General features: G+C 64.2%; 2 protein-coding genes across 15 annotated transcripts in view; one reads left to right on the plus strand and one right to left on the minus strand.

Moving 5' to 3' along the window:
* Positions 1-68: 68 nt before the first annotated feature.
* SLC16A3 (solute carrier family 16 member 3) lies at positions 69-9,582 on the plus strand. Of its 9 annotated transcripts, XM_074320983.1 has the most exons (8): positions 339-716; positions 1,914-2,100; positions 6,020-6,145; positions 6,697-6,844; positions 7,013-7,260; positions 7,508-7,651; positions 7,916-8,680; positions 8,951-9,582. In XM_074320983.1, exons 5-8 carry the CDS (start codon positions 7,038-7,040, stop codon positions 9,205-9,207), a joined length of 1,389 nt encoding a protein of 462 aa, XP_074177084.1. In that variant the 5' UTR covers positions 339-716; positions 1,914-2,100; positions 6,020-6,145; positions 6,697-6,844; positions 7,013-7,037; the 3' UTR covers positions 9,208-9,582. The 9 variants fall into 9 exon arrangements, with proteins under 9 accessions (XP_019591092.2, XP_019591091.2, XP_074177084.1 ...); XM_019735533.2 differs by lacking the exons at positions 339-716; positions 6,697-6,844 and adding an exon at positions 69-169; XM_019735532.2 differs by lacking the exons at positions 339-716; positions 6,697-6,844 and adding an exon at positions 155-293.
* Positions 9,583-12,111: 2,529 nt separating this feature from the next.
* Positions 12,112-19,631, minus strand: part of CSNK1D (casein kinase 1 delta) — a 29,803-nt gene continuing 22,283 nt past the window's right edge. For 3 of the 6 annotated variants that reach the window (XM_074320984.1, XM_074320988.1, XM_019735529.2), the window contains exons 7-10: positions 18,260-18,431; positions 17,701-17,840; positions 14,977-15,083; positions 12,112-13,943 (exon numbers count right to left, since the gene is read on the minus strand). In XM_074320984.1, coding sequence (XP_074177085.1) covers positions 15,015-15,083; positions 17,701-17,840; positions 18,260-18,431 — 381 coding nt within the window. In that variant the 3' untranslated portion in view covers positions 12,112-13,943; positions 14,977-15,014. The remainder of the gene's footprint in view (positions 13,944-14,976; positions 15,084-17,700; positions 17,841-18,259; positions 18,432-19,631) is intronic. The other 3 variants (XM_074320986.1, XM_074320987.1, XM_074320985.1) reach the window with 2 other exon arrangements.

Genomic DNA, 19,631 nt, shown 5'->3' on the forward strand with positions numbered 1-19,631 from the left:
CCCCACGACCCGGCTCTGGGTGCGTGAGGGGAGGGGCACGGCCGCATGTGGCTTCGCAGGGCGCGCAGCCACACAAGGAAACGGAAGTTCTGAGGGGGTGCCGGCCTTGCCCAAGATCACCCAGGCAACGCAGGGCCGGCGGCTTCCCCAGCCCCGGGAGGAAGCGCAGGTTTGGATGGGGGCGCAGATCCCAGGGTGGCCTGGGGAGGGAGGTCTGCGGGCCCGAGGGCTGCTGGGGAGCTGGAGGCGGGAACTCCACGGGGTCTGCGGGCACCTCGTGGCATGGTGTGCAGGTGGGTGCGCGTGGCCCGGGGCGTGGGGGGCAAAGGGGATCACTGCCGGGAGGTCGCGGGACCCCGCCAAGCTTGGAAGACAGCGCGCACAGAGGGGAAAATGAGGTGGCTAAGGGCCGGGCGGCCCGACCGCGGGCGCGGCGGGCGCGGGGCTGACCGGGCGAGAAGCCACGTCTCCCGGCTGTGGTCCGCGAGCGGGCCCCTCCACCCGCGGGAGAACCCGGGACGCGCCGTCGGGGAGCACAGGGTCGCCCCTCCCGCGGTGGCATGGGGTCCAGGCGGGGCGGCATGGGCGGCGCCAGAGGCCGTGACGTGCGCGGGGGACGTGCCGCGCGAGCGACCAGAGCACCGAGTCGCCCCCGGGGCGGGCCCAGCAGCCAGGCGGGCAGAGACGGGCAGAGGCGCGCTGGCGAGCGGCGGCAGGTAGGCGCGGCCCGGATGCTCCGCGCGGGCCGGGGGCCCGAATCCTGGACCCTCCGAGCCGCCCGAGCGCTGAGTACGCGCTTTCGCTCCCCTTGCCGGGTACCTTCCTGGTCCGGGGATGCCCGGGCACGGACGAGCCCCGCACCTCCCGCAAAGGGGGCCCTGGGGAGCCAGCTGCGCCCCCTCCGCGTCCTCGGACCCGGGTCGCGTGATCTTGCCTGACCCTCCCGGGCGCCCCTCCGTCGGGCGGACCTCGGGGAACGGGCTCTGGCTAGGAGGTGGCTGCGCCTGGCGGCCCAGGCTGGTCCCGGTTATAAATATAGATCGGTCCGCAGCGGCCGGGCGCGCGGGCTATATTTGGTGGGGCCCCCAACCCGAGGCAGTGGGGAGCACATGCGCCGCGGGAGGTCCTCTCTCTCACCTCCTCCCCCTTCTCGCCGCCGCCCTAAACACTCCCCGACCCACACCTGTCCTCGGGCGACGGCTTTCATCCTAGACTCGGGGAATTAGTCTGGGCTCCCTGGGTTCGCCTCAACCCGTCCCAGCCCCCAGCCCGTGGGAGAATCAGGCAGGGCCTCAGGAGTTTCAGTTTACTTTTGTGAAAAATGGGTTGATAATGCACCTACCTGGGTTTCTGGACCACGCTGAATGAATGGAAGGGAAACAGGTCATAGCCACTGGGGTACCTGGAGTCTGAATGAGGGACCAAGGGGCACCCCAGAAGGCCAGAGTGCTTCTCTGTCCCAGAGGCACTGAGCTGCACGTCCAGAGGAGCCTGGGCTGACAGGATCACGCTGTATGGTGACCATGGCCTGGCTGGGTGGTCTGATGGGCATCAGATGGCAGCCGGACCTTCCTCTATACAACCCAGGACCGAAGGGCTTGTCCAGTCAGAGCAGGGGTGGATGCTGTGTGGGTGGGTGGGTTCCAGGGTCCCCCTGCCTCATGACCAAGGCCCAAGGGTCTACTGGGGTCAGGTGGGTGCTAGGAAGGAGAGACGCAGGGCTGAGGAGGTTGGATTGGGCTTTGTGGGGTGGGCAGGGGTTCACGAGTTGTTTCCGTTGGGAGGTCTGCCCCCAGAGGGCCTCTGGGGTTACTGGTGGCAGTGCCCAGGCAGGTGTGGTGTGGACAGAGCCTGGGGTAGGCATTGGGAAGCCTGGTCCCAAGGCAGTAATGACCCCATGTGACCCCGGGCAGGGCCTGACACACAGGAGGAAACCTGGCTCTGACTTCAGCTGGACACCAGGAGAGGCTGTGCTCCCCAGGGCAGTGGCCGAGGAGTGTGTGTGGAGGAGGACCAGTGGGCTCCCACTCACTGGCCCTTCTGGGTGGTGGTGAGTGGAGAAGACGCCACACAGCCATCGACCCATCAGCGCGTCTCAAGGTAAGGCCTGGGTACAGTGGGCACGGGCCGCACTGGAGGTGGGGGGAGGAGCATAGTTGCCTCAGTCCCCATCTGTGAAATGGGCCGTTAGGAGAAGCCATCCCAGAGATCCGGGGTCGAGTACCCTGTCGAGGGAAATGAAGCCGGTCCTGCCCTGGGGGAGCCACGGGATTCCGTGTGGCTCCGCTGTTCGCTGACTCCTGCGGCCCCGTACATGGGCCGCGCGGGCCGGATAATACGGTAGCAGACGGGGAGGGCGCCTACTCCAGGCAATACGGCGTCGGCTCCTCCCTTGGCGCGGTCACGTCCCCCACGTCCCTCAGCCAGGCGAGCGGCCGGGGCGGAGCCGGCGGAGCATCCTCCCTTCCCACCCCCTTCCCCCCGTCTCTACCCAGGTGGGCCCCACCCAGCCCGGCAGGGGTCGCCCGACCCCCACCTGCGCCCACTAGGCCCCCAGGCAGAGTTGGTGGGAGGGGCCGTCCTGGCTAGTGGGACTTGCTGGGGCAGAGACTCCTCTTGAGCCTTCCCCTTAGGGAACTGGCTTTAGGGTGGGGACTGCAGGCAGCTGAGGAATAGGACCAGGTGGCCACGTGGTCGGGCGGGCAGGCAGGCACTCCCAGGCTGGGCGGGGGCCAGGCGGGGAGGGGAGGGGGCTTTGGGCTCCAGCTTCCACTGCCTCCCAGCCCCTCGCTGACCTCCGAGCCTTCCAGAGGGGGTCTGACAGGGCCACCCACGGCCACCAGCCTGTGGCCTCCTCCTCGTCAAAGTGGGGGATGGTGTTGGAGGGAGAAATGACTCAGAACCAGGGGCTGGCCAGGGTGCAGTGTCCAATCTGGCCAATGAGGCCAGTGTTCCCTCCCCCAGGCCCTGCAAGCAGATGTGAGTGCGCCCTAGAGCTTGCAGGGGTGCCAGCCATGCACTGGGTGGGGGTGTGTGATCAGCAGAAGTGGGGTGGAGGGCCCAAGCCAGACCCTAGCCCAGCGCCAACCACCCACCTCCCCAGAGAAAGCCCCTGGCACTTTCCTCATCACAGCTCCGCACACAGGTGGGTATCTGGGGTCCTGCGCTGAACCTGGGCAGGTGACAGTGTCCCAGACCTGCTGGTTACCTGTTTGCACAGTGGGCAGTGAGGGAAGGAAGGGGAGCCCTTCCCTCCTCTGAGGACACAGAAGCCTCTTGGCTGGCGGCCACCCCCACTGGCTTCAGGGGCCTTGGGGCTGGCTGTTTCCCCAAGTCTAGGAAGGAATATAATTGCCCCTTTGCTGCATCGCAGGCCAGAGCTAGTCTCCAAGGCCTGGAAGTCCAGCTAGATAACTGGCCAACCTCCTCTAACAGGAGCCTTTAATCACTGGGACAGGCGGCAGGCTTTAGGGCCAGGGATCAGTTCCCTGCAAGCAGGGGACATGGGCTGCCCTGGGGCTGACTGGCTAGATGCAGGACCCCAGGTGCACTGGGGTGGCTGTGCGCCTGCAGCAGGAGGGGGTCCCCAGAGCTGGATGAAGCGACAGGATGTGGGCTTGGGGGTGTGAGGTTGGAGATGCAACAAGGAGCAGATGGGCTGGGGCTTGGCACTGTCAACACCCAGATGGACTTCAAAGCCGGGGAGTGTAGGCAGAGGAGGGGGCACTGGGGAGAGGGGTGACCAGAGACGGCTGCAGCCTGACCTGGCAGGAGGCCAGGCCTAGAACCGGGCAGCTGGGACGGCCAGTGGGCCCCAAGGGAGCAGCCTGCAGGGGGCCCCCCTTGGGAGGGCACAATGGATCCTCCTGAACGGGTCAGTCCAGGGGTCCCCCGTGCACGCCTGCTCCCGCCTTCTGCTGCTCAGCTGCCAGTTGCTCAGGGGTGTGGGGCCTGCCTGACCCAGAAGCGGGGACACAAACCCCACCTGGGAGATCAGCTTTCTAAAGCTCAGAGAGGGTTATTTCTGGGCTGGGACATGGTTCGCATGCTTCCCCAGGAGGGTAAATGTCATGAACAGTCAGGGTGCCTCCCAGCGCAGGGCTGTCTCTTCCACCCTGGGTCCTGATTGAGCAATGGCAGGGTTTTCCGTGAAGCATCAGCCAGTTGCACCTCAGCCAGCCCCAGCCCTCAAGATGGGTTGGGTTGATGAGGCCATTTGGCTTTTGGAGGCCTGGCCCCGCATCTACCCACCATACATGGGCAGAATCCCTTTCCCCAAACCTCAAGCCCACTCCCCACACCCTCCCCAGCTTGCCCACTGCCCCAGCATTTTCAAGTCAAAACCTCACTGAGGACCAGCTGGTGTGAGGAATGGGGCAGGGGGCCATTTCAGTACGGCTGGCCCCGCAGGCTGGGGGTTCGCTGGGAGAAGTGTTTGAAGAGCCAGTGGGCCGACAGGGGCGGGTAGGAGAGAAACCCTGTGTGGCCTTGATCCAAGCGCAGAGGGCGGGCCCTGACCCCGGTGAGCCTCACATGGCAGCCACACGGGCCTTCTGGGACCCACACAGGTCCCAGAACGTGCCATCCCCAGCTGGCCTCTGGGCCTGGCACCGCCCCTTCTGCCTCTTCAGCATTCTAGATGCTAGTTCAGGGGATGCCCCGTGCCCCACAGGCAACTGGTGTGTATCTCCTGAGGACCCTGGGGGCGTCCAGGGAGGGTCCAGCCATAGCGGGCAGCAGACGAGCAGAGCACAGGGCCAACAAGGTGGGGGCGCCCATGGTCCCCTGGTGAGAGCGTCCAGGTGTGGCAGGTACAGCCAGGCGGACCGTTTTGCTGTGTGACCCTGGCTACAGACACACTCCCCTCCTTGTCCTCTGCACGGCCCACCTGATGTATTTACAAAGTGCAGTAAACGTCAGGGCACAGCCCAGACAAGCAGGATTTTGAGCACAAGCAGCGCTTCAGGCACCCGTGGCCGTGACGCGTCCTGCGTCCTGGTCCGGGGTGCCCATGCTTTCTGCCTGAACTAGGGGCACTGCATCACACAGCATTCCTACAATGTATGTATTTTTCAGTTTTTTCTTTAAAGTTCCCCTGCTGTGTGTGCCTGAGAGACCTTTTAAACGAGAAGCTTACGCGAGTTGGGACAGTGGCCGCCCCGCACGCCCAGCAGTGTTTGGCTGCAGTCAGAGGCTGGGTTCTGGAGACCCCAGGGCTGGGCCAGAGTCCCGGCCCGGGTTCCCTGTGTGCCTCAGATGTGGAAGGGGGCCGCCCAGGGGGCTTGCCAAGTCACAGTTCTGTGGATGCTTTTGCAGAATGGGGGCTCCCCTGGCTGGGGCGCCCTGTGCACCTCTCGGCTGTGTCCCCCGACGGGTGCACAACCCTTGGCTCTAGAAATGGCCCGCGCTGCTCACTGAAGTCCAGGGCTCCTCAGTGGTCAGGGCCTGGAGCCATGGGCGGGGCCCGAGGGCCCTGGGGTCTGGGTGCCCTGAGAGACCCTCTCCTGGGCTCCCAAAAGCAGCACGTGTGCCCCTAGCCAGGCTGGAGCAGCACAGGCTGACGGCAGACCTCTGGCCCAGACTGGGGGGCTGCTCTGCTCAGTGGGCTGTCCGTGTAGTCATCACCCTGACCACTAGCTGGCCCCTGGGGGGCGGGCTGTCCCACGGTGGTGCTCTCGGACGGCAGCCTCTGCTCCGGAAAACACCCCGCCAGAGGGCACAGCACCTGTGGCCAGGATGCCCGGGGTCAGGGAGGTGCAAGAGGCACGCATCTCCCACATTCCTTTGCTCCCACACTGAAGCTGTGCTCTGGGTGCAGGTACAGACCATGTCCTCACTCGGGTCCTGTGCCAGGCTCCCTGTGTGCCTTAGCTGTGGAAGTGGGCCACCCAGGGGGCTGCGCCAGGCCAAGGGGGGGGTCTGAGGAAATGGCAGGGTGGAGCGAGGGGGGGGAGGAAGGAGCGACTGAAGTGCTTGGGCAGCAAGACTGCAGATGTGACACGTCTGGGTCTTTCCCCAGACAGCTGGTTCACTGCACACCACCAGTGGGGACGGACCTGAGCTTCAGCAGCCAGCAGCGTGGGCTGGACTGAACACGCCCCAGGTCTCAGGCCTGCCCGAGTCCCCTTGGAACAGCTTCTGTCCGGTGAGGTGGGGGAACAAGGCCACCAGGCTGATGGGGAATCAGGGGATTTCTGGGGCCAGGAGCAGCCAGAGGGACTGGAATGAAGATGCAAGGGGAAGGCAGGGTCTCCAGCTGGGCTGCTGGGTCTGGGCTGCCGCAGGTGTGGGGCCTGCAGTGGGTGCAATCAGCCCCCTCCTGGCCGTGGCAGCCTGCTCCAGTGGGCTGGATGGAAGAAGCCTGCCCCTGCCCACTCTTCTCTTGCCAGAGAGGGTCAAAGTCCGTTAGCAGACATGCCTCCACCTGGTTCAGCCTCTGCCGCCCAGCCCAGGGCTCCCCTTCCTTGATTTACCCGGAGGCCCCTGCCTCCTCCCAGAAGAGCTGTGGCCTGTGGATAATTAAGGTGGAGCAAGCGTCTGGGGGTGACCAGGGGGTCCGCCTGTATGGGCCAGGTCCCCACCTTCCCCACCTGCCTCCTGGGTAGTAGTGATGTCCACCCCAACAGCAGGGCCAGCTGCCCTGGCAAACCCCCCTTCAGGCTTCCGGGCACCGCACCTAGAGTCTGCCCTCTTCAGGAGGTAACCTGAGACCTGGCTGAGCCCAAAAAAGCCACTGCCCTTTAGAGCCAGCTGTGTGGGAGCCACCAGCCAGACAGAGGGAGGAGGGGCCGCAGCTGCTGGTCACCCCAGACCCTCCTGCTGTGCCCAAGCACTGGTGACACAGGTGAGGGCCAGAGGCCGCTGAGCATCAGGTGCGTCCAGAGCTGAGCTCCTGCTGGGGGCTGAGGCCCGAAGGGAGGGCGGCCAGCCCTCAGGTGTCTGTCCCCACACTGCTGGGCTGTGGCTGGATGACCACCTGACAGCCCACTGACCTCATCTGCTTCTTTGTCAGGGACGAGAAAGCAGCCCTCCTGGCCATGGGAGGGGCCGTGGTGGACGAGGGCCCGACGGGCATCAAGGCCCCGGACGGGGGCTGGGGCTGGGCCGTCCTGCTGGGCTGCTTTGTCATCACGGGCTTCTCCTACGCCTTCCCCAAGGCGGTCAGCGTCTTCTTCAAGGAGCTCATGCATGAGTTTGGGATTGGCTACAGCGACACGGCCTGGATCTCCTCCATCCTGCTGGCCATGCTGTACGGGACAGGTAAGGGGCCTTCTCCCCGGGGTCGGTCGGGCCCGTCCACTCAGCCGTGCAATCCCCGAGCACGAGGTCCGGCCCCCTCATGTGCGGGCGGCAAACACGGGCTCCTCTCGGTGTGAATTGCGCTCCGTTTGGGGGCTGCCCGTGACCACACTCTGGGCAGCGGGTACTCCCGGTGTCTGCTGAGCTGGGGGCATCTGCCTGGGGGGCTCGGAGAGGCTGGACCCCACCACTCAGCCTGTCCCCGCAGGCCCGCTCTGCAGCGTGTGTGTGAACCGCTTCGGCTGCCGGCCAGTTATGCTGGTGGGTGGCCTCCTGGCATCCCTGGGCATGGTGGCCGCCTCCTTCTGCCGGAGTGTCATCCAGCTGTACCTCACCACAGGGGTCCTTACTGGTGAGTGGGGCTAGCCAGCTGCAGGCTGGGCGGGCAGGCGGTGGCAGATCCATTCCGGGTGGCCACAGCTCAGGCTGACCAAGGAGAATGGGGCGGTGGGTCCCCTGCCACCCCACCCCCCGGGTGCCAGCCCGCCCCTCGTTCCCCATGTGTGTCCTGGGCGTGTCAGTGGGTGACCATCTTCCTACACTGACACCCCACACATAGAAGCCTGTCCTGGGACAAAGGGGCAAGGCCACTCACCTGCCCCCGCCCCTCCCCCAGGCCTGGGACTGGCGCTCAACTTCCAGCCATCACTCATCATGCTAAACCGCTACTTCAGCAAGCGGCGCCCCATGGCCAACGGGCTGGCGGCGGCGGGCAGCCCCGTGTTCCTGTGCGTGCTGTCTCCGCTGGGCCAGGTGCTGCAGGACCAGTACGGCTGGCGGGGCGGCTTCCTCATCCTGGGTGGCCTGCTGCTCAACTGCTGCGTGTGCGCCGCTCTCATGAGGCCCCTGGAGGTGCCCCGGGCGGGGGCGGGGGCGGGGAAGGGGCCCCAGGGGCCGGCCCGGCGTCTGCTGGACCTGAGCGTCTTCAAGGACCGTGGCTTCCTTATCTACGCGGCGGCTGCCTCCGTCATGGTGCTGGGGCTGTTCGTGCCGCCGGTGTTTGTGGTGAGCTACGCCAAGGACCTGGGTGTGCCGGACGCGCGGGCCGCCTTCCTGCTCACCGTGCTGGGCTTGGTGGACATCTTCGCGCGGCCCGCCGCCGGCTTCGTCACGGGGCTGCCGTCGGTGCGGCCCTACTCCGTCTACCTCTTCAGCTTCGCCATGCTCTTCAACGGCATCACCGACCTCGCGGGCTCCACGGCGGGCGACTACGGCGGCCTGGTGGTCTTCTGCATCTTCTTCGGCGTCTCGTACGGCATGGTGGGGGCGCTGCAGTTTGAGGTGCTCATGGCCGTTGTGGGCACCTCCAAGTTCTCCAGCGCCATTGGCCTTGTGCTGCTGCTGGAGGCCATTGCCGTGCTCGTCGGGCCCCCGTCGGGAGGTGAGGCTGCGGGGCCGGGAGCCCGCCCTGCCCAGGGAGGGGCTCACTGGGGGAGGACTTAGAGGAGGACCCCCTGCTCGGTCCAGACCCACGGCCGGCAGCTGTCAGGAAGGAGTGGGGACCCGCTCCATCGGCTGTGGGAGAGGCGGGCGGCCTGGGCCAAAGGCAGGACCACACCCGAATCTCAGGGGTGGTGCTGCCGCATCCCTGAGACATGAAGGGGATTCAGTGGGTGCCTCTTGCCCCTGGCTGACGCTGTCCCCTTGGCAGGCAAACTCCTGGACGCGACGCACGTCTACCAGTATGTGTTCATCCTGGCGGGGGCCGAGGTGTTGACCGCGTCCCTGGTGCTGGCCTTGGGCAACTTCTTCTGCATTGGGCGGAGGCCCGCTGTAGACGCGGAGGGGCCGGAGTGCCCCAAGCCCCCTGCGGATGGCAAGGTGGACTCCAGGGAGGTGGAGCGGTTCCTGAAGGCAGAACCTGAGAAAAACGGGGAGGTGGCTCACACCCCGGAAACGAGCGTCTGAGCCGGAGCCCGTGGGGCCCGTTCGTTTCACACAGGACTGGCGTGGGCAGCGGAGCGTCACCTGAACAGTGTTTGTCAAGGTAGGCGGCGGGTAGGAACCATGTCATTCCAAGCGGATCTGCAGTAAAGCCAAGTCGAGGTCACCAGCCGTGTGCACCAGGCGCCTCGCCTGCTGACCCCCGAGCAGCCGGTGCCCAGTCCTGGGCTGAAGGACCTAGAAACCCACGCTCGGAGACAACACGACTTTAATCAGACGGTGGGCCCATCCCTGCCCTGTCTGTGCCCTACACCCCAGCCTAGCCTGAGTGTCTGGGACACAGCGCCCCTCCTGCACCTGTGGAAGGTCTGGAATAAACCTGCGTGTGGGAGGAGCTGAGTTTGGTTTAACGCTGGGGTGGTCCACTTTCTGAACAAGCCAAGCCGGAGTGGTCCTTGGCAGGGAGCACGGCCGCTTCCTAAGTGCCACTGGTTCTGCGCCCTGCCATGCTGGACCCTGACGGCTCGGAGCTGTCACGCGGGACCCAGGCGGCCAGTGCCCCTATGAGGTGTGTGCACTTGAGCTGAGACATGTGTTCACTGCTGTGTGTTTAAAGAAAATGGTCTTCCTGCCTTGCGTTTATTACCCTCGGCTGGCTGAGAGCGAGTAGCCCTAGGCGGTCAGTGCCCGGGGCCGGAATCTGCTCCCCATCGGCCTCATCCAGTCCTGCCGGCCTCACCCCGGGACCTCACACCCACCTGCCCTCGTGGCCAGCATGGCCTGCGTGGCTGGGAGCCCGATCAGAGGCCGCTGGGGCCGCCTCAGTACGTGGTGCGTCGAGGGCGCTGGGGACGGCAGCGGGAGCCCTGGCGGGCCGAGTGCAGCCGGAGAGATGCCACCTCCCTGCTCCTCTGCAATGAAAAGCAAGCGAGCACTCACATCGGGCTGGGGCCGCTAACCCCACCTGCTCGCGGCCCAGGAGCTCTGCACAGAGGCCCCTGCAGTCCCACAGCTCTGGGACCCTACCTGTCACCCCTTCTGGCCCTTCTGGCCCCTCTGCCAGGGGTTGGGCTGGGTGGTACTGGCAGCCACAGGGTCAAGGCACAGCCCTGCACGTGGTGACCCGCCTGTGCCTGGTGGGCCAGGCAGGGCCCCTGGGCAAAGCTGAGGCTGTTGCAGGCCCGAGCTCCGTGCTCCGTGCGAGGCGGAGTGGGGCCCTGCCCTCCCCAGCGCCCCGGGCGTTCACACCTGCCCCCACCCCCTCAACCTGGCAGCTCCCCAGGCACTTTCATTCCAGGCCTGCCGATTGGCCCGAGCACCCCACAGTGTTTTCCCCCGTAACTCTGAGCCGCCTCACCCTGGCTGGCCAGGAGCAGCAGGTGGTGGGTGTCCCCTGCTGTCCCCACACCAGTGACCAAAGGGCCTGGCTCATGTGAGGACCGGCAAGCCCCTAAAGTCATGCCCTGGTGACACTACTATTAAGCTAGCTCAAGATGGTCAACATGTCTGGATTGCCCCACGGAGGTGTGGCCCACAGCTGGCCAGTGGGCTGGGGTCCATGCAGTCCAGGGAGGGCGAGAGGTCCAGGCCCCCTCCCCTTGGCCTTGGGAACACGGCCCACATGCTCCCAGCCATCACAGTAGCAGCAGTACCACTAGACTAAGGCTTGACTAGAGGCTGACACTCAGGGCCAGGGAGAGGGCGAGCAGACAGCCTTGTCTGCTTAGTTTTCTGGTTCCGGATGTTTCCAGCTGTGCCCAAGACACAGAGAAAGGAAACTTCCTGTTCTCAGGTAGCTGTGGCCACCAAGGGCCCTAAGGGTCGTTGAGGGGGACTGGGAGGGTACAGATGAGAGCTGATCCTCTCCCTCCAGACAGCCCCAATACCCAGTGATGCAGACACCTGTGCTGAGCCATCCTCTGCAGAGGGCATGCACACATCACCCCAGTGAGATGCAGGGGACACACAAAGGACACCCAGGACACATGTGGTCCCTGACCTGCCTACAGCCCCCCCACCTGACAAGAAAACAGAGGAGGGTGGCTCAGGGCTGGTCCCAACGCCATTGCAGCTGGGTCCAGGCACCGGCAAATGGGGTGCAAACATAAGAGACAGGGCCAAGGAAGAGCCCAGCCCTCGCCCAGAACCTCAGGGACAATCGGGCACAGCCAGAATGGCAGGGGGTGGGTGGGCCCAGGAAGAGATAAAGCAAGTGGGCAGGGCGTGGGGCGTCATCTGCCCCCCATCCTTAGGGCAAAGAGGCAGAAAGCAGCCCAGGCACATGCAATGAGTGGCAGTGGACCCAGAAGCGTCTGGGTCCCCTGCACGAGCCCCTCCATGGCGGGTGAGCGGCGGGAGAGGCCCGTTAGCACAAGGGGGCGGGCGGACGGGACAAGGGGTTTGAAGGATGGCAAGCTGCCTTGGGCTGGGGTGGGGGCGGGGCAGGCTCCGGCCTGCCTTCCTATTCAGTGCCATCCCCAGTTCTTGGGGGAGGGGGCTCTTGGGTTTCAACAACTCAAGTGGGAGAGGGAAGCCAAGACCATGCACAGAACAGATGAACAGACAGACGGACGGACAGATGCCGCCTTTCCAGACAGTATTTGTCTGCTGGTTAGAAGGGAAGGGACGGCGCCCAAGGCCACATGGGAGCGGATGTGTGGCAACCGTGTGTGCCCCACCACGGGCAGCGGGAACAGGTACCATGCTGGCAACCCCAAGGTGGGGGGATGTCGTTCAGGAGCTTCCCAGAGGGTCACTGGGGTCGCGTCCCCACCCAGTCTCTCCCCACCTGCCCCCACCAGCTGACACACCACCATGCCGGGAGGGCAACATCAATGCCCACCTCCCAACATGCGCTTCCACATGGTCAGTCTACACACCGAAAACTGTCCCCCTGACGAAATAAAAGACCACAGGGCGGGGCGGGAAGAAAGGTACACGTTGTCATGAATTTATTACTGACACGGTGCTAAGTACACAAATACAGTGGTCATACAAACGCGCAGGGCAGACCTGCCCCCGGCCCCAGGCTGCACAGACACTCGGCTACGGTTCCCACGGTTCCCACAGGTGGTGCGTGTCAACACTGTCCCCAAGCACTGCTGAGTACGGGCCTGGGGCCATCCCCCTGTCCAAACGGTCGAGGTCTGGAGTGGCCGGGCCATCACCAGCACTGGCCTGTGGGTGCAGCGTCCCACCTCCCGCGAGGGAAGCCCGCCTGCATGCGGCGCTGGGCCAGCCCGAGCCCTGCACAGCAGCTGCAGCTGCAGCCTGTGTCAGCGTCCCCAGCCCAGCATCCCAGCATCCCAAGCACCCCTGTGCCGGGGCTGGGAGGCAGGAGGGTCACACACCTGGACCTTCCAGGCCCCTCGCTGCCTCCGACACCCACTTTCCAAACGACACTCCACAGTGGGGTGACAGGGCCACCTGTGACACTACCCACGAACACATATATTGCACCTCGCTTCCCCGAGATGGGGGCTCCTGCCTGCTGGCTGCCGCCACCACTGGATGCCTCTGAAGCCGCACAAGAGACGGCAGCTCAGGAAAGCCACGAGCCCAGCCGCCCGGTCGTGGCGGAGAGCCTCAGCAGGCCCCGTCCCTGGACTTCCGGTGTCCGTTCCATCCCAGCAAGGCCATGAACACGCACGCCCACGCCCTCCGGGAGCGGCAGGTCTCCAAGTCACTGCGTCGTGGCTCTTCAGAGTGGGTCCCCGGCCCGCCACCTTGCAGCACACCTGGCACCAAGTGTGGACGGCCACGGCCGTGGTTTTCAGAACACAGATGTTAAAACACATGAAGGGCCAATCCTCGCTGCTAATATTTACAGTCTGTTCAGAAAATTTCCCAAACTCCAAGGCATTGAGGCCACCACCACCACCACCACCACCACCCACGACCCTGCGGGAACCAGCGACACACAGAAAGCCTCGGCTCCGAGTCTTCAGCGCCTGGCTTCCATCTCGCATCTGGGAAGAACAAACGGGCACCGGCATTTCAGTCACGGTCGGGGGGGTGACAGCCAAAACCAGGTGAATGAGGTCACAAGACACACAGCACACAGACACGCACGTTACTTACACACGCGTATACATGTGACAATTTCTGAGAGAAAACCCCCTTTGCACAGTGGACCGCACAACAAAACAACGACAGGAAACAGGTGACAGGTTCCCGCATCCCTGCGCCCTGCCTCACTCCATCCTATACAGAAACTCCACGCCAGTGTCCGTCAGCGTTCTTTCAAGTTCACACCTTGTTTAAGACCGCAAAAACAGACAAGAAAGAAACAATAAAAAGATTTCTTTACACAGATTTAAGCCAATAATTTTTAGCAAAATGATACAAAACTGTCTGAACCAAGTAGGTCGGTGGTTACAGCAGACTCGCCAGGGAGCACGGGCGTGCCACTGCGGGAGGGAGGCTGCCAGGCTCCTGACCGCAGTGGGTTCTCGGCAGCCGTCTCCCTCTGCTTCTCTTCCCAGCCCCGGGACAAGAGTTCACGTGGGGGGCCTCAGTGGAGCCCCTGGCGGTGGCAGAGCTCGCAGTCTGTCCGTTTGGTTTGTGTTTTGCCTCCCCATGGGCGCTGCTGGGTGGGTGGCCTGCAGAGCTCCCGGTGCTCTAGGCCGGGACGTCACTAGTAAAGCCATGTAACAGAGTAGATCAGCCATGCATTCATTGTGTGCCCTTCACAGCAAAAAGGAGCGTTCTCATCGGTGCACGACAGACTGAAGACCACTGGAAGCCACCCGACCGGGAATCTGTCGGAGCCAAAGCACAGGACAAGGTCAGTGCGTCCTTCCGGCTGGGGCGGCAGCTCGGGTACAAAACAGTGATGGCGCCCTGTGAGGCGGGGGCAGCTGCGCCTAGCCCCACACTGGACACCCATGCCCCCAGCCGCTCCAGGCGCTCCCTCTGCGGCCAGGACATGTGCTCAGCGGAACAAGTGACAGGAAGATGGGGAAGGAGGAAGAGGCATGCAGGCGAGGAGGCCTGGCAGCCGCGGAGCCACAAGCTCATGAGCGACAGGAAGAGTCAAAGCAGGAAGTTACTTGCTCCCAGTCCCTCTCCTGGAAAGGAATCTGGTGTTTTGCAAACAGGGACCAGGCCCCGTGGGGCACCGAGATGCCCTTCGGGGGAAGACGTGACAAGCACTTCCCATCAAGACGTTTCCGAGAGCACCAGCATGTTAGAAGGGTAGCAGGCCGCACACAGCAGCCGAGCCCTCGGCGGGAAGGAGTCGCCAAGTGTCACCCGGACGGGAGCACGGCTTGGCGCCCAGCCATGCACCAATGGCAGAGGAGCGGGCGGCTGGGGTGACGGCTGGTACAGACGGCACAGGGGTGAGATGCTGCGCAGAGACCAAGTTCGAAAAGAAAAACAGACGAAGACAGAAATAAACGCGGAAGGAAGAGGGAGAGAGGTGACAAAGCCAGGACGGCAGAGACCCCAGGAGTCTCCCGCAGCAAGAGCCCCCGCCAAGCGTGGCCACTCAGTGAGCGCAACACACAGACCCGCACAGCTGACCTGGAGCCGGGACCAGGGGAGCCAGCGCAGGTGCACAGCCCCGGGCCCCTGCCCCCCACGTGGGCACCGACGCACACAGTGGGCAGGTGCTGGGGTCACCCGTTTGGGGACTGCTCGCCCTACAGCTGCTCTGGAATCCACACGCGGTGAGGACTGGGCAGGCCTCTCTCTACTGGCAGCGGCTGGCATGCAAGCCCAAGCCCATCTGTGCACTCCCAGGGGGGCGAGGGGTGAGCCCCGCCCGCGAGCCCCGCCCTGAGCACTCACCCAGTGCCGCCTTCCACGGGGCGGGACGGGCCGTGCAGCTACTTGCCGTGGTGGTCGAAAGGGATGCTATTCTGAGGTGGGAGAAGACAGCAGTCGGTGAGGGCTCCCTGCGGCCAGGACGGAGGGGGCGTCCTGTTTCAGCCAGGTGCCTCAGGGGGACCCCAGCCTCACCTCTGACACCCTGATCACGAGCCGACTGCAGCCACTGCCCAGGACGATGTGACCGAGGCTGACAAGGGCCAGGGCAGAGCCCCGTCCTCCCACGGAAAGAACCTGACGCCCTGACGCCACCTCCCTGTGACACACAGACTGGACGCACTTCCTCACCGACACAAGGAAGATGGTGATGGGACCTTACCCGGAGGACGGGTCAAAAGCAGTAAATCAAAAGAAACGCCAGGCCCCGGAACCAGCAGCCATTTTAACAGCACAGCTGGGTGGTGAGGCCCTTTCTTGTCACAAAGACGACGACCCCACAAACAGGCTCACCCGCCAGGTGTCCTTCAGGCTCCACGTCATTCTGGCCGAAGGACCCAGACTCGTACTCTGGAGTCCAGAATGCGGGACCTGGAGTCTCCCTGGGGGGGCTGGTCTAGCATGAGCTGCCCGCCTCTTGCAGTCTCAGCGCATGAGGGCCATGGGGTCAGGACAAGGGACACAGGAGCCGACCCCAGCCCCGCCCAGCTGGAGAGGGTCGGCGGGTTCTCACACAGGCTGGCCGGCGGCTCCAGACAACCTGTGCTGAAGCTGCAGCACCCGTGGGGCTGGCGTCTGCCTGGGACGCCACGGCACCTCCCCAAGGGCTCAGGGCCCAGGGAGGTGACCACACAGGAAGCAGGTGACCAGCACCCGGCCAGGGTCTATGCGCACATACTGCCTGCGGCTCCTGCTCAACACTTGCAATGCTGCTTCTACTGTCACCCCTTTCTTTAGGGGGAGCAAGTGTGAATGGAGGCCACAGAATCGCAGAACCTAGAGGGACACACACTCTGTAACTTCCAAGCCCCTCGGCTGAGTCCCAGACGGAATCTGTGCTGTCCCCCAGACACTGACCGTGGCCTGGGAGGGCGGAAGGCTCTGAAAGGAAGGCCCACGGTGACCAGGAAAACCCAAAGAACACCCCCCAGGGGCCATGTCCTCGACGTGAAAAAGATCCTGAGAAAATCTCCAGGGTGACCAGGAACAAAAAGTAGGGTGCTGTACTTCTGGGAGGGGAAACACCCCAAATCAAACCTCTTTCCCTGAGCCCCCGCCCCCATGTTTGGGCCCCGCTCTCTCCCTCCATATAGAGAGCAGGAAAGTGAGAGCAAGGACATAGGAGCGCAGGGCACAAGCTCACCTCATCTAGCTGAGATCTCACAGGAAGGTGTCCCCGGGGGCTCAGGCCGGGCAGTGAGGACAGGACTCGGGCCTGTCCCTGCCACGCACCCACGGGACCTTCCGACTCATTACCCCAACGACCCCAGATGCTTAGTCTACACTGGCTGAGTCCCTGACATGTGGCGCTGAGTCCAGACAAAGCGCCTGCTGTCCATAGGCCCCGGTCAAGCCTGAGGCCTGAGGAGTCCAGGGTCACAGAGCTGGCCGCACGCCCAGGCGCATGCGGACAGCACCCAGGACCTGCTCCCAGCTGCTGGCTCATGGCTCCCAGGGCTTGTGGGAAGAGCCCCAGGAAGACCTGTGCCTGTGGTGAGGGAGGGGTGGGTCCAGGGGCCGTGGTGGCCCAATCTCGTTAACCTAAAGACCCCTTGAGCCCCACAATTCAGTCTCCCTAGAAAAAGCTACAGTCCAAACCCAGCCACCTCTAGCAGAATCACCAGTGAACGGAAGGTGCTGATCGGAAGGAAAGCGGCCGCCGGGCACACCTGTTCAACCGCGGCTGAGCAGCCAGCTCCAGGCCACCTCACAGGCACATGCACCCCACACGCTTGGCCCACCCCACTCCCCAGCACCGGTGCCCACACCCAGCAGAGCCCGGCCACCGGGACAGCATCTTGGTGACCAGCCCGGGGCCTGGGCTGCCCCCAGGATACACACGGAACGCTTGCCGAAGCGGGAGGAACAGCCCCGCTCAGGCGGGTTCCTGGCCATGGCAGGGCCCCTGAAAGCCACCTGAGCAGATGCAGCTGCTGTGTTGAGACCAGCGCACAAAGGCGAAAGAGCAGCAGTGACAAGAGCGCGAGTGGGGACGCGATGTGGGTGGAGGGAACCGATGGGCAGGATGCGTACGCCAGCCCCGTCAGGGGAGATGGGACCCTTGCCCCAGGGCTCGTCACCAGGCGCTGGCTCCCCCAGGCCTCTGTCCACACTACATCACAGGACTGATAACAGTACTGTCCCCTCCCCGGCACAGGCTCTCTGCGAGGAAGTGTCCCAGGCTGGGTGTGGCAGTGACAGACAAGCAGCGGGCCCCATCTGCGTCGGGAGGACGGCCGAGCCCCCACAGCCACCCAGGCCTGGGCACAGGACAGAGCAGCCCCAGCACCTGCCCCAGCACGGCAGAGAGTGGGGGAGCCTGGGCCCACACTGCTTGTCACCAAGGCTCTCAACCAAGGGCTCAACAGCAGCCAGGGGACAACATGCCCCATGGGTTAAAACACTCACAAACTGGGGAGGAAAGGGGAGGGGGGATAGCGGGAAGGGAGGAGACCCCCCCCGAGCCCAGCCCACGACCTTCCTGTGAGACCAGCCCTGTGGAGCAGCGCCAGCCCACGGGGCACATACCTGAGAGGTGGACATGCGGGACGTGTCTTGCCGGCCCGTGAGGTCGGACGAGGACATGTTGACGGGGGCGCCCCGGTGCAGCCGCATGCTCACCTTCCGCTCGCGCTCCACGCCGGACACGGGCCGCGGGGAGGTGTTAGCTGTACAGGAAGGGCGGGTGGTGGTGAGGCCTGGCAAGGCCCACACCCACCACCAGGGCTCCCTCCTCAGCGCCAGGTGGAGCGGGCCAAGGGCTTCCAGGCTGGTCACAGGCAGGGGGTCCCTGGCTAGCACCCAGGACACCAGAGCCCCAATGGGCAGGCCCCCAGGCCTCTGCCCAGGACGGGCAACTCGTGGGGGAACATACGTCAGAAGTACGAGAAGCCACAGACGTTCCCGAAGGCGCCGGCCCAGGCAGCTCCGTGGCCTGCCCACCCTCGGGAGTGACATACTGGGAGGGGGACGCACAGAGCTGGCTCTCCCCTCCCACCCAAGGTCACATAGCCCGAAGGGCCAGAACCACCATCACTGCCTACAAAGGGGGGATGTAGCACGAGCTGGTGGCCCCAGGACCACTCACCAGTGTGTGAGGTAGGGGTGAGGGGCGTGGGAGGAGCCACTTCTTGCGTCCCCCTCAGCCGGCCTGAGGCAGTGGAAGGCAAGCCGCGGGTGGCAGGGTTCCGGGAGTGCCTCAATCGCTCCTCCCGGTCCCGGCGCTCCCGCTCGGCATCGTCGGCGGCCCGGCTGGCACCCTGAGAAGGAAAGAGATAAGACCAGCACTGAACGGGGCTCACCAAAAAACCACCCAATCCCTTGTCTCCCCAACCCGAGAAAACACCGTGGCATCGGGGACAAGACCACCCAAGAAGCCATCCATGCCAACGAGCCATTTCTCCCTCCAGGACAATGTAGAGATGAGCAGACAATCTGTGAGTGATGCAGCAAGGACCCCACTTCCCAACACAGCAGAGGAAATCCCATCCCGCCCATCGCCGAGGCAGCTGGATGGCCCTCTTCTGTCAACATTTGCACAGGACAGGAAATCGGCTTGAGGTGTCAGGGGTCAGCCCCACAGGGTGACAGTGGGGAAGTCTGAGAAGGTCCAAATCCACACGCCCCCACCCCCAGGCCCTGGGGCAAATGTCGTGTTGGTGCACAGCCCCCGTGAGGGAGCCAGCAGCCAGGCGTGTCCTATGAGCAGCCATTACTCAGTAACAGCCACTGCTGGGGGCTGCACGCCAAGTGGTTTGGCTGCGACACCCACACACTGAGGCTCACGCCGGACCCCCAGAGCTGCCAGGCCAGCCTGCAAGCTGCAGCCCACGGCCAAGTCCAGCCACACACATCTATTTCTGAGACGTCCACCCACTGCCTGGGGGGAGGGCTGGCTCCAGCTCCAGCGTGCTTGACACTGCGGCACATTTACCATCGGGCCCTTTATGGAGAAGGTGTGCCGAGCCCTGACACGAGGAACTTGTAGTGGCTCTGGCAGGAGGCCCACCCACATATCCACACTCTGGCAATCTGTGTGGGCAGCACCATGGCTGCCCTGTAAAGTCACCTGCAGGGCACTGTCCTCCCAGCTCCGGGCTGTCCCCCGGGTGGCACAGGCCACGTCTCGGTCAGGCTGGCTGTGCCGGCTGGACCCCACTCAGGGAGGCTGAGTCCATACAAGCCCCCTGCACGTGCCAGGCCGGGAAAGGCTTCCTGTTTTGCACCCTGTGAAGGAGGCTCTGCCCATCAGTCAGGCTGTCACCCGGGATAGGTTCCAATTTCTGGTTTAAGCTCTTAACTGAACAGAACACGTTTTTAACGAAAGAGGAAGTGGAAGTTGCAAAGCAACTGGAGCTCTGACGGTGCTGTCCAAAGGTCAATGACCTGAACCTAAAGAACCAACTCAGGCAGGATGGGCAGCGGTTTTAGTGGAACAAATTCAAGTGTGAGCTCCGCCC

Source organism: Rhinolophus sinicus, linkage group LG15 (genome assembly GCF_036562045.2).
Source record: "Rhinolophus sinicus isolate RSC01 linkage group LG15, ASM3656204v1, whole genome shotgun sequence".
In the NCBI taxonomy this organism is placed as follows: Eukaryota; Metazoa; Chordata; class Mammalia; order Chiroptera; family Rhinolophidae; genus Rhinolophus; species Rhinolophus sinicus.

Bases quoted from the DNA above. Each gene is read 5' to 3' on its own strand.
- SLC16A3 (XM_019735530.2), top strand. From the start codon at position 2,874: ATGGTGTTGGAGGGAGAAATGACTCAGAACCAGGGGCTGGCCAGGGTG. The intron at 3,146-7,012 runs GTGGGTATCTGG...CTTCTTTGTCAG, and splicing joins CATCACAGCTCCGCACACAG to GGACGAGAAAGCAGCCCTCC. The intron at 7,261-7,507 runs GTAAGGGGCCTT...CTGTCCCCGCAG, and splicing joins GGCCATGCTGTACGGGACAG to GCCCGCTCTGCAGCGTGTGT.